Source organism: Leuciscus leuciscus (assembly GCF_965113295.1).
Source record: "Leuciscus leuciscus genome assembly, chromosome: 1".
In the NCBI taxonomy this organism is placed as follows: Eukaryota; Metazoa; Chordata; class Actinopteri; order Cypriniformes; family Leuciscidae; genus Leuciscus; species Leuciscus leuciscus.
In genome coordinates this window covers 30946147-30960233 of record NC_138725.1, presented here as the reverse complement: position 1 = coordinate 30960233, position 14087 = coordinate 30946147, and the positions used below count along the sequence as shown (strand labels likewise).

General features: G+C 35.4%; 1 protein-coding gene and 1 long non-coding RNA gene across 2 annotated transcripts; both read right to left on the bottom strand.

The window, feature by feature from the left end:
* Positions 1-6413: 6413 nt before the first annotated feature.
* LOC309508781 (uncharacterized protein) lies at positions 6414-11926 on the bottom strand. Its single transcript, XM_082183250.1, has 6 exons — positions 11629-11926; positions 10712-10787; positions 8640-8732; positions 7250-8527; positions 7063-7166; positions 6414-6848 (listed from the first exon to the last, which is right to left on the bottom strand). Exons 1-4 carry the CDS (start codon positions 11655-11657, stop codon positions 8189-8191), a joined length of 537 nt encoding a protein of 178 aa, XP_082039376.1. The 5' UTR covers positions 11658-11926; the 3' UTR covers positions 6414-6848; positions 7063-7166; positions 7250-8188.
* A 1042-nt stretch (positions 11927-12968) lies between these two features.
* LOC309480876 lies at positions 12969-13926 on the bottom strand. Its single transcript, XR_014199801.1, has 3 exons — positions 13658-13926; positions 13222-13273; positions 12969-13033 (listed from the first exon to the last, which is right to left on the bottom strand). It is a non-coding gene; the product is annotated as an uncharacterized lncRNA (long non-coding RNA).
* Positions 13927-14087: the final 161 nt, after the last annotated feature.

Here is a 14087-nt window from a genome sequence, read left to right as displayed (position 1 = left end):
TGCTGTGAAAACGGACATTTTAACATGGGGTCTATGGACATTTGCTCCCTTTTGGGACCTCCCTCTAGCGGATTTTCGATGTATTGCAGTTTTTCGCACTTCCGGGTAGGCTTCATTTTTCAGATCAGAATGTTTCCGCTTGGTTCGAACGCTGCAAGTGTGTCCAAAAGAAACAGTTCTTCTCGGTTCTGTACTGGTGATCCGAGGACCACTTTTCGGTCGTGCGCGCATGCTCACTGCTCACGCATGCTCGGCTGCTCGTGCTCATCACTTTTCTCAGCACAACATGTCTCAGTTCTGTGAACTGTTGGAGTTACTGGAGTAGCAAACACTCCGAGATATTGTTTATTTCGAGTCGGAGGGACTGTGTCAGGCATGTCCAAAAGTGAGTAACTTTACTAACTTGTGGATTATGGCGGGTAGATCATGCCTTTTCTAAGTCTACCCTGAAGAAGGCGAAGGAGCAGTCTACCCTTCCGTCGCCGTCAGTCCGTGTCTATTTTTGAATGGGATTGATAGAGACGTCAGACGACAGACCGGCGGCGACGTCACGGCGGCGTCACAGTAGTAACGTATACCTTACGGCGACGTGGCGACGGCGTACGTGAGAAATGTATAAAAAAATCATAACGTCTGAACCAGGGAGATGGGTCTGTCTGCGGACTGCAAGAGAGGGGAGTAACAGGAAGTGGGCGTAACTTGAAGTGGGCGTAACTTGAAGTTGTCCAAATCACACAGAACCACACGATATGTCAAACTCAAAATGAGGAGATGTCGGCAAGATGCCAGCTCGTATAGAGACATTTAGTAATGTCGTAAGTTTAACATTTAAACCACATTATTAGATTACCCTTTGACTTTATGAATACACATAAATGACAGCTTGGCAATATATTAAAGGTTTTTATTCAATATTATTTCAAAAAAAAAAAATCAGCACATGTAGTCAGAGGTACAGAAAAATAATAATAATTCAGCAAATAAGGAAATTGTTTTATTTATTTTAATCATGTTTGTTAAAAGTATGTTGAATGATGTTAGTTCATTTGTGCAACCATGTATTTGCTATAATGATGAAAATATTTGAAAACCAGTTAAAATCAAGTAGCCTAATGATGCAATCCTTAGTTTAAATCTTAACTTTTGAGTGTATGCAGAATTAAATGGATGAAAAATTGTCATGTCACATGTGATATTTTATTTAATGTGACAGAAAAAAAAGACAGTAACACCAGTGACACACAATGAATTACCAATGACATACATAAGACCAAAGATCATTATTCTTCAATAATAATAATAATAATATAATCCTTAAGGTTTTTTTTTATAGCACAATTCACACCCAGCGGTAATTCAGGAAAAAAAATATCCGAATGCTCCACGTGAAACTTCGGTCTTCCGATCTTTTACCATCGTGTCAATTCTCATTTGATTTTGATTAATATGCGCGAGGGAGCGAGAGAGAGCCAGACAGTTTGAAGACGCGCGCGCGCGCGACCGGGGCTCTCTCTCTCTCTCTCTGCTCGTTCCTATCGCAAGCGCAGCAGTCATCTACATCATTTACCGATCAAATAAGGCTTTGGCGAGACAAAAAATCGCTTGTGAGAGAGACGCGTGAGTGACAGAGAGACGGAGGGAGAGCAGGGAAAGGAAATGCAGCTGAATGAATATGCTACGTGTTTTAAATAGCGAGCGTACTTTTTTTTTTTTTTTTTTATAACGAAACGCAATATGTTGCGGCCGGTGTTGATTCTGTGGCGCACCGCCACGAATTAGTCTATGTGTGGGAAACACTGTTTGTTCTGTTTATGTTAAACTCGTGCGAGAGCGATTCAAAAGCATTCAGAACTGTCTGTTTGCTCTTATCGCTCTCGCGGTACTTTGATATCATACACCGACCGGTCTGTGCCGCGCAGCTTTAAGTCGAAAAAAACAGTGAGCAACTTGAAGTGGACGTAACTTGAAATGACGTAACTTGAAGGGGCGTAACTTGAAGTGGGCGTAACTTGAAATGACGTAATTTGAAGGGGCGTAACTTGAAGTCTTGCAGGATGCAGACAGATTCTATTGGAACCAGGCACGTCGCCTAATAAGACGCCTGATACACACGTCGTCCCTCAGTACGTCGCCTAATAAGACGCCTGATACACACGTCGTCCCAATATAATGTTATTTTTCCCATGTTGATAACGAAAAGTGAATAGCATGAGTAAGATTGGATTTGCAATAGGCCTATCGGGAGACATGATTTTTGTTTTGTTTTGTAGGAAGCTTTTCTTTAAAGTGAATTTTTGTTTAATATTAAAGCCTATCTTAATTTTAAATTTGTCATCAAAAAAGAAGCGAATATTCCATAAACAGGCTCTAACTTGTTGGTCTTTCTACAGCAGTGTTTCAATAAATGGTCTATCTTTTCTAGACAGAAAAGTTAACAACAAAGTAATAAAAAATATTTTATTTGCAAAATCTATCCCTGCCTCCAGATACAAATGGTCCCCCTTGTATGAAAATATTTGGAATAGAGCATGGAGTAACCCACATACATTTTTAATTACAAACAAAGTAAAAGAAATATCATTTAAAATTATTTACCATTATTACCCCTGTAACAAGATTATCTCTAAATTTATACCGTAGACGAAAAATGCAGCTTTTGCTTTATGGAAACGGAAACGTTAGACCATTTATTCTATAATTGCTCACATAGCTCTTCTCTGTGGAATGATATAGCCAATGTTTCATTAATGGACAACATGGCTCAAACATAGCCTACATTTATCTAATTTTGATATCTTCTTTTAATTTTCTGACTCAAATTTCTCAGTACAATATATAGTCAACTTAATAATTTTGCTTGGAAAATTCTTTATTCATAAATCGAAGTTTATGAAAAACTACGGTGACGCATTGCTGCCACATACATATAATTTTTTCCACTCAAGTGTGTAGTCATGTAGGCTACAAAATATGCCTTTATCCACATAAAATTGATAGCCAATCGTGTCTTTATCATACGTTCAAAAAGCTGAAGAAATAACAGCCCCCAACGGACATTCATGTTAAATGATCAAATTCTGTACACACCTTATTAATAGCAGATGAGCCCAGAATACGAACATTGTGTTTAATTGCATATTAGGCTAAGCATTTTCCTCCCATAGAAAACCCTTATAATAAAGAAAAAGCTTAATGTGGCTTAATAGGCTACTTCAGTGATAAAGAACAAATGCTGTAGCCTACACACCTTATTAATAAACCATACTATCCTACAGAAAAGCAGATGAGCCCAGAATATGAACGCAATGCATTTAATTATGCGTTAAGCGTTTTCCGATAGAAACCCTTTATTATAAAGAAAATAAAGGTGGCTCTTAACGTGGCTTTCTATGGGAGGATGGCATTGCGGTGCACAGCAAATCCTTTAAATGGTATTCAATGCAAAACAAAAATGAAAAATAAAAGTAGCCAATAAAATAAACAAATTATTGTGGCATTAATTAGCCCACAAACAATATTTATTTTAAAGACTAAACGAATTTGTTTAAAGAAAAACACCAGCGTTGGCCGTTTATCTGTATAGGCTAAGTGTTTCAGTCGTCCTTTTCAAACAGGCGCAATAAAATAAAACAGAATTTGATTTGTTAAACATGAAGAAGACTTATCAGTCTGGCATGGCCGCTCGCTCTAACGTTAACCTAGATAAATGTTCGCTATTATTAAGCGCATATCGTGTTTGTGCGGAGTGTGGAGCGCGCACTGCATGACATGGACGCGCCGGTGCCATCACTCGCATTTTCCTATCAACAGTGGAAACAACTTAAATACTCCATCATTTCTGGTCATACAGAAAAGAATAATACATCAGTCTCAACTACTTTTATTTGTGTAAACTCTCAACAACAAGAAAACGTTGTGCTTTTGTAAAATAAAATAAAACGAACAGGGCGCGCTTTCATGATCTCTGTGAATTCGAGCGCGTCTCAAAAATGAACCGAAAAACAGTGTATAGACAAGCCTCACAGACATGAGAAATATAACTATCTATATAAAGTTTATAAAAAAAAAAAAAAAATGTTATCCACCAACGAAAAAAAATCCAATCGAAAGCAAATAGCCTACGGTATACCATCTGATTATGTGATCCTGTCCGTATGAAAGGCGCATCTCTAGAGGCTAAATTACAGTGGAGATGTAGATAAGTTTGCAGGCAGCCTACACTGATTTAGAAAAGACTAGTTCATTAATAAACAATTTAAATGCTTCATTATTTTTTTCAGACACATTTATTATATCATTAGCCTACTTTTGCCGGTGCTTTGCGGCAAGTTTTATGCGCTTGAGCGCTGAATAGCCATATATACACCCACACTGTAAAAAATGTTACTGCTATTTACTTAAAAAAATTATGGTAACAATATTACACATACTATTTTTGAGTAGTTAAGCTTGATTTCATTCATGGAAATCTACCTGAATAAATCATGTAAAATGCCCTAATTTATTTAGACATAATGAATTAATTTTTTTTAGTGAAACGTGCTTTTTTATTTTAAGTATTTTTTATTCTCAAAATTGTGTGAAGTCAAGTGAATGGATATGACCTGTTTATATTTAACTATGAGATATATTGTTTTATAATTAGACTGTATGCTGCTAGGACAGCACAGAATCATACATGTTACTGCACTATCATTAGCAGAGTTATTGCTACATGTATAAAACAATATGCTTCAGTTAATTAAAAAATTGCAGTTATTCACAACCTAACCATAAGCCCTACTCTTCTGCACAATGGTAACAATCAAAACTTTAACATAATAGAAACTCTTTCAAATGTCAAACATACCTGAACATTAAACATTAACAGATGTTTCCCTTTACTCGAAAACACATGAAATAACACTTTATTTCAAGATTTACTCTCCATTTCCAGCCATGTGCAAAGCATGCTGGGAACAAACAATGGTGTCTCTAAATAAAACCGCATAAATGAGCTAATTCTCTTAAAATAACTAGGTAGCCCCTTTTCCTTAATTTTATGAGGTTTATCAGTTCCTCAATTCAAGCCTTAAAATTGTGTATGTTTCCTTGAAAAAATTAGGAAAATGCATCTCTTGGTGTTATTAGTGAAATGTTCTCAATATTTTCAACAAAAACTGAGCCACAATTTTATTAATAAAATATACATAATATTTTTAATGATCACCTACATTTTTTTAATGAAAATTACAAGACTCATGATTCATTTTTTACAGTGCAGGATTGAATTTAAACGTGAGATTAGTCCTAATTGCTTAAATAAATTACTACTAGTTTAGAAAAATCCTTCAGTCTATGGCAACTCTAATCAATAGCCTACATTTAATATTTGACATTATTTAATTAGTAATTAGTATCCAGCTCTTTACATTAAATTAGTTGAGTTAGCATAATTAGTTAATGAACAAATAAAATAATAAAATAAAGTTTAAATTATACTACCGGTAACCATATATTTCTATATAGCATTGCTTATTCCACCACACAAAGGACTGTTTATAAGGTGACAATCCGTTATACATGTGAAGATTGTAGCCTATATGGCTGTATCTTGAAGATTTTTGTATTGTATCTTCTGTTATAAAGATGAAGATTGACATTTCGTTAATTAAACAAAATAAGAACACAATGTTGTAAAAAATAAACAACTTAGGCTATGTTCTGTTAGATGTGTTTTGACTACTTTTTGTTTAATTATATCTCTACACTGTTAGACTTTTCAAGGGTTTTTTACAGTAACTTACTGGCAACACTGTTGCCAGTAAGTTACTGTAATTAAGAGTTACAGTACCAAACCGTATTTCAGTTTTGTGTAATACAGTGCATTACTGTAAAAACTAAGCTAATCAGTACACTACTGTAATTATTTTTATTTGTACTAAATATAAATTAGATTTGATAATTTTGATATATTAATTTTATTTTTATCCTACATAAGTACTACTTTCATACAAACCAATTAGACAAAGTTATCACAAAATACCATTTTTTATTTAAAACATTTCATATATATCACAAAATAAACATGCCAATGCTGGAAATGATGTGGGAAATTTTTACACATGAATGGGTGAGTTTAGAGACAACATTTTTTGTGTTAATTTTAACTCATTCATTGTGTTAATGATTTTAACAAAGTAAATATGTCAGAGAGGTTAGCACAAAGATGTGTAAACGTGTTAAATTAACACATTATGTGCTGTCCTTCACTGCAAACATTTTTGAACACATACATAAAATCATAAACAAAACATTAGCATTTGACTAAATGAATGTAGAGTCATTGGTTGTTTAGCTTATACAAGTATTATAATGAAATATCAACCATTACATTCATAAAACTGCAGAATATAAATACATTTTTATGCATTCAAAAAGGAAATGTCCAAAACAGGACAAAACACAGTTCTTTTCACAATACAAGACACATAACCCCACCTTAAAAATAATTTCACTTATTTCCAAAAATGTGTTGGATTCATGTACACTGGTGGCCAAAAGAAGTATTTAAGTGGCGTAATGTTTTTGAAAGAAGTCTCTTTGATGCTCAAGAAACATTTATTATTATTATCAATGTCTGACTGTCTACTCCATCTTTTCTACAGCATAGGAGTAAAAGTCATCATCAAAATAATCTTTAAAAAGCCAACACAATGTTTTTGTCCACCTTTGTGAATAAATGAACTTCTCCAAAGATTGGTTCCTGTTCAGAACTTGATTGACAACATCAGAATGTTCCCTGGTCTGCATGCGTGCCCACAAACACAAATGTACTCAGTCCTTCAGAGGAGATCCCGGTTCCAAAACTATATGAGAGAGAGAGAGAGAGAGAGAGAGAGAGAGAGAGAGAGAGAGAGAGAGAGAATATTAGTGTCACATTATTTTTAACCTCCTTTTTTGTTAATTTTTATTATTATTTTCACAAAAACTTAAGAATATATATTTGTAAACAGCTTTTGTCAATAAATAGCATACAAAAGAACTAAATTAAATTATGCCAGATTAAATTTTAATACTTACAAATCCTAAATTCTGTCCAAAAATGCTGAGATGCATAGAAAGAAGTTGAACGACTGAAATCGATGATTTTAGCCCATTTCAGCTTGTCTGCAGTGAAGGAGTACCTGTTTGAGACAAATACACAGTCAGACACATGCAAGAAATCACTGTGTGATGATCGTTCTCCTTCCTACAGTAGTTAACCCACCTGTGCGCTGATATTAGGACCTTCCTAGTCAGGTGGAACTGCAATGGTAGAGTCGCTGGCTAATAAAATATAAAAATAATGCAAAAATATAAACTTAAGTTGTTTAGAATGCTAGATTTGGTCTTAGTGAGAGTTTTACTATGATTCTTTAAACTTACTTAATTTAATTATGGACAGTGGTTCCACACAAGCAAATTGCTTTTTATTAACATTAATGGAATTTTTTGAATCTATGTAAACTCCTTTTGTTGGGACAACACAACTGAATGGGGAAGAATCTATGTGAAATAGTAATGTCGAACTAAATCAATAGAATTGCTTCCCTGTAACTTAAATCAGTTAAGTTAAGTGAACATGCAGTAGTTTATTTAAAACTGTCCAAATAGGTTACATTCAACAAACACAAGGAGATTTGTTTCAAATAACTCATTTAAATTATGGACAGTGGTTCCATCCAATTAGTTCTTGTTACTTTAACTCAGTAGTATCTATTTAAAGTTACTCCTTTCAAAGCAGCATTTGTTTGTGTGTGATTGTCTTGTAGAGTCACAAAAAGACAAGATGTGTAACAAATTATCAGACTGTATTTGTTCAACAGTTGCAATAAACAGTTTTTAACAGCTTGCTCACCCATACATTCAACTCTTTAAACTTGTGCAAATGTATTAACATCAGCAAAAATTACTTTTACACATTGTTCAAAAAAAGTCAAAAGACTTCTGCAAATTTAGTGTAAATTAAAACTCTATAAAAATTAATATAACATGTACAAGACATCTTTCACAGAAAATAACAGATGCACCGAGCACCAAATAGGCAGCTTGCAACTAAGTTCAACAATTTTGAACATTGAAAAATACAAGAAGTGTAACCTGCAATAGAAAATCTACATATTGCCCTTTTTTTAACAGTAACATTCTGGCATTCCAGGAACAGTCCTTAGAGTCCTTTCTCAAACACATCAGAGAAGAGCTTGGTCTTCAGTGTTTGGATTTTATTGGACAACTTGTTGCCATCTAGCTCCAGAATTATTTTTTGAAGGACTTCGAATGTGTACCTTAGTTCAGGAGGGTAGCTCAGGTTCAGTCCATAAATCAGTCCCAGCAACATGGCTGCTGCATATGGGACACTGGTAATGTCCTGAAGAACCTTTTGACCCTCTAATACCACTCCAAGATCTGCTGGGCTGTCTTCCATGTCTCCACCTTCATGTCTTATGACATAAATTCCCATCACAGTCTTCTGGATCGCCTCCTCAGTGCTGGCAACGTCTGTATCCTAGAGGGGATATTAAAAAAAATAAAGTACTCTTAAATTCCTGTGTATTAACTTTAACAAAACTTTAAGCATTCTTGAAAATACAGCAACATTTTAAAAAGCACATACTCACCATATACTCCCAAAGCAGACTGCTAGGGTCTTCGTTCAGGTATGCACAGAGAGATTGGATTATGCATGCTCTCCTCACTTCAATGCCATCAGTCTAAAGATGCAAATAACAACATTCATCTATTACTTTGCCTGATTATTTCCTTAAAGGGATAGTTCACTTTAAAATGAAAATTCTGTCATCATATACTCACCCACATGTTTTTTCAACAGGGCCTGAATTTCATTTTGGAAAATGGGGGGAAATCCCCCCTTAGGTGATTCTTATAGGGGGGAATTTTTTATTTGAGGGGGGAGTTTAGGCTTTTTCTTTTTAAATTACATTTATCTTGCCTAAATATGCTTACTCATTGCATTTTTACAATGGGGTAATTTTGTTCTTAAGAATTTACACAACACAAGGAAGCTTGATTTCAATCTTTGAATTAAATTGAAAAAAGTAGCACAAATAAATACAATAGAATAACGATACCAATAAAGAGAAATAAAGAGAAAAGTTTTTGCTTAGGTCTAACACAGAAATACTACAGAGACTGAATAAATTAATCAAAAGTAAAATAACACTGGGTAGTATTTTAGTCCTGACTAAATTAAATACATAGGCTATTAATCCTGATTCCTTAAAATGAAAGCAATGTTTTGTTGTTTTGAAAACCAAATGAATGACAGACACATATGGCTGCTGTCCCTTTAAGAGCTAGTGCACGGATCCTGTTTTCATTATACAGTCACGTGCGATTTATGCTTATTTAAGACATAACCGACTGTGTTTAGAGGATACTCACCAAGACCAAAATTTACATGATTTTCGCATGTTTTTGACTGTTAAAGCGATATAATCCACGAAAAATAACTTTTGTTACCCGCGAGCTGTTTGTGAGGCGGCTTTACTCTATGTATGTGTGCAGAGAAAAAACATCTCTCAGAGTCAGACAGCGAGCAAGTACCGAATAGTTTAAAATCACGTGAATGTTTAAACTGATAAGACTTAAAAAGACGTGCAAATGGTCAACTTTAGTTACTCATGATGCAATGCTGGCCCAAATATGCAAGTGACAATTCCGTCTATCCCGACTCCCGAAACGCGAGAGTGTATTATCGCCCCCTGCAGCGCGCTTAACGATTCCCTTGTGCAACCCATTTAGAGAGACGAGAAGACGACGCAATTTATAGCTAGATGTTTACAATCATAGGCTGCACAATGCGGTGCCATTATCAATTAAAATTCAATTATTTTAGTTTGAGTGATGAACAGCATCATGGGCTGCGTTTAAGTAAATTTTTTATGCCCTTCCCTCACTAACTTCCCTCCATCTTGTTCACGAGGATGCATGAAGGCCCTAAACCAGTGGTTCTTAATCCTCATCTTGAGGACCCCCCACTCTGCACATTTTGTATGTTTCCTTTACCTGACACATCCAGTTCAGTTCTTGGAGCTGATGATCTAAATCAGGTGTGTTAAATGAAGGAGACACAAAATGTGCAGAGCAGGGGGTCCCCAGGACCAGGATTAAGAACCACTGTCCTAAAGGGTCAGTCACTACACTTTACGTCCCATTGACTTCTATTTATATACGTCGTGGCGTGACCTTTTGGCTGAATAAAAAAAATACTATATTTTTGCAGTCGAGTAGATTGTATATTTTCTACGTTTTACATTACTACTTGTTATATGTTGAATTCATGTTTATAAAAAAAAGGGTGTGACTTCATATCACGATCGTTGCAGTGCCCGAAGAAATTTTGCATGCTCAAAGTCTAGTGTGGCCACGGCATAAGCCATTGATCATCTGGAATCTGATATGGAACTGATTTTATATTTGTTTTCCTTAATTTAATTTAATAATTGATTTAATTTAAATAACATTCCAACTTTGTTTTTTCTCATTTATGATCACTGTTTTCTACAGTGCATTGATTTACACTGTCTGCTCACAGCTACTCAATCAGTGCAATAATAAGTGCTTTAGCGTAATTCGTAAAACTTTAAATACTATCATTGTGTGTGGGTTGTAACAAAGTTTGCAAAAATATTACTACTTTTTATAAATCCTAAAAAGGAGCTTCACTTACCTTAGCCAAAACCTTGTTTTCACAATCAATAAAGTTGTGGCATTCCTTCATTTCACCAAATTTAGGCAGTGATGAACTGGAAAAACCATAATGAAAAACATACTGTCATAAAAAAAGAACATCAGAAAACATGCCAAAATATATCTGTCTACGGCAGGCGAATGTGGCCTTATTTGTGCTTGCTTCAGAGCTTCAGCCAGTTTTACTGGGATTAAAACACTGGATGGTTTGTTATTAGACATTCTAAAACGCTTAATGTCTTTAATGTACTAATACTAACCATACTACACCATACTAATAAAGCATACTATGTACAGGAAAGCAAATTTACTCACAGGTTATAAATGCTTAAGCTGGCTAAATACTTAACACTGAGAAATTAATATTAAAATATCAAATTCTGTAACGTTACATACCTTATTAATAAACCACAGGCTGACGTTATAAACAGATTAACCCAGAATATGAACTAAACGCGTTGCATTCATATGCTGGGTTCATCTGTTTATCTGCACATTGTAAGGTTTATCATACATGCATACATATATATATATATATAGCCTATTATTAGATTTGTATTATATCACTGTTAGCCACATTTAACGTTTTAGAATGTCCCTCGTTAGTCATTTCATTACTTCGACTGAGGAAAACCATTTTGAATTATTGTCAAATAATTTGTTCCACGAGCACACATCAAGTATTACACGACAGAGAATCATGCGTTTACCACAACCAGAATTAAACTCGCATCTTTTTAATCGAATGCAATCATCAATTAATACCGTAATCAACACATTCAACACAATATTTGATAGTTAAACAATATTAAAAGCATCCCAGAACAGACTTAACGAAACACTAAAAGAAATTAAACACTTTGCATTCGGAATAACTTTATAATTAACTTTTCTTACCTGGCTGGTACTTCTAGCTCTGACACCATGCATTAGTGATGTTACGTATGACACTGAAGCTTCGATGCGCGTATCACACAAGCGACACAATTTCTAGTGAAGCCCCGTATCGGGGCGTGTATCAGTTTACTAGAGTCACGTGATCGATGACAAACGAAGCCTCACTTTCTGTCAAATCACGTGCGCGTTTCGCTTTGGGTGTCAGAAGGCTCGAACTCCAGATCTTATTTAACGAGTCATTGCTGGCTCAGTCTGGTTGATGTGTTTGTGAGGAGAGTGCTGTACTTTGAAAGTGAATCAATATTACATTTAAATAACCAACATTTATTTTTCACTACTTAGGCTATAATTTGTTCGTTGTTTTTGTGTCTTTTTGTTTTTGTAAAATCTTTGCACTTTTTGGTGATTTTAGGTAATTTGGTGTTGGTATTTGGGTTTAGGGTGGGTTATAGGGTGTTGGTGTTTGGTGAAGGGTTTGTATTTAGAGCAATGGCAACGGCCAAAAATAATAAATATAATTAAAAACTTTATCACCTTTCTGTCATTCCTACAGTTAAGCACTATCAGTAACAAGTGTCATAAGCACATTTAATAACAGATTAACCTATCAGACAACGTCCTTATTCATTTTGTGTGTGTGTGTGTGGAGAGAGAGAGAGAGAGAGAGAGAGAGAGAGAGAGAGAGAGAGAGAGAGAGAGAGAGAGAGAGAGAGAGAGAGAGAGAGAGACAGAGTAGGCCTACATTAAATCTTGTTGAATCATATAAGTTTATATTATATTTTATTGTCACACTTTAATGGGAAAATGAATTTATTTAATGAACAAATCAAACACAAACATGTAATGCTTTTATTTGTACACATAACATTGAAACTATGGAGTGTGTTGTGGTTGCTTCATCTGCCAGAGCTTCTAACACAGGCTTCTGGCTGCTTTCTTTTAAATAACCACCAGATGGCGCTGCTCTCGGCGCTGTTCTCGACACTCTCGAAGCTTTGAATCTTTTCCCGGAACAGTCAGGAGAAAGCCTCAGTGATTCATGAGGCTTCATTTCCCCATCCCTACCATGCATGCACCTCGTTGTCACCTCGTTCGCGCGCGCGCCGTCTTCATCCAATACGTTGGAAATCGTCACATCCGGTTTTTTGAATCGCGCAATCAAACCACTTGCGTTAGTTTAACGCTTGATAATTAAGTATAGTGGACCATTACACAACTTAAGTTACTTAAACGCAATACAATAGTGTTTTGATGGGAAAATAAATATATGTGGGTTATTTTAACAAAAAACATTTGGGTAGAACGAACAGTGCCCCAAAACCATTTTTTTGAGTGTATACCTGGATACATTTAATCTGGTGAGACTGAACAAAGACAATGGTCCATCTTCTGATTGGTTCATTTGCTGTGTAATAAAGTTAGACATAATGCAAAGGTCACTTATTTGATATAAAGTTAGCCAATTTTATAGAGATTTTATAAGATATTGTTAGCTACCTAGTCTGCACCAGTGGCTCAAAAGCAATTTTCACATAGTGTATGCTAATCATTTCAGCAAACTTCTCAAAATATATCACAAATGGGCTGGCATACCTCTGGAATCTTGCTAAGTCACTGGCGCGAATTGGCGCTTTGTTGCAGTTGCCTTTAAACACAAAAATGGAAGTAAATATTAAATTCCATAAAAAAAAAAAAACTATAATATGGTATAGTTTGCAAACTAATGCTAAAACTATAAAGGTTCTCATCAGTAGGCCAACATTAAGATATAAACAGAATTTCACATTAGTTTATTCACATTTATTGTTAATGTAAACGCGTTGCTCGTTGGCATATTTTAACTCGACAATTCAATAATCTAACAAAGTGTGTAAAATGAAACGTTAGCTCAGTTTACCATGGTAAAGTTCGTTACCGCCATGTTGACGACGAGTAACGTTAGGCTAACGTTAACGTTATAACATACGTTAAACTGGGCACAATCCTGTCAACATACACAGAATGTTTTTTTTTTGTTGTTTTTTTTTACCTTGCTTGCTGATCTCTCTCTCTCGGTGAAGTGAATTCCGTCTCTTCCCCGGGCCAGACACGAACGTCGCGATCCAACAAAAGACAGACCCCATTACCTACACTGGATGTCTGTCTGACGCGACACGACAAATCCCAGACAGTGTAGTGATGCGCCGCGGCCGTTATATTTCAGACGTAGTCCGATACGAGTCCAAGCGCTCGCACTAGTTCTTACAAGGGATAAACAGGTTTGCATTTAAAGGTCCGGTCGCTTCAATGTGTCCAATATAGACAGCCTCTGGCTATTATAGCGTTGTAGACACGTGGTGTAAGGCAAAAATTAGGAAATAAAAAGCACGGTGGAATGGTGCCTGCCAGAGAGGCAGTTACGTCAAATACAGTAGTATACAGCAAATTTAAAAAATACAGTAAGTCTCTGTATGTGGTGT

What these genes read in the sequence shown, in the direction of transcription:
- LOC309508781 (XM_082183250.1), bottom strand. Translation starts at nt 11,657, where the DNA reads ATGGTGTCAGAGCTAGAAGTACCAGCCAG. An exon ending in AAAACAAGGTTTTGGCTAAG is followed by an intron (nt 8,733 to 10,711) that starts GTAAGTGAAGCT and finishes TTGCATCTTTAG; the next exon opens with ACTGATGGCATTGAAGTGAG. An exon ending in GTCTGCTTTGGGAGTATATG is followed by an intron (nt 8,528 to 8,639) that starts GTGAGTATGTGC and finishes TATCCCCTCTAG; the next exon opens with GATACAGACGTTGCCAGCAC.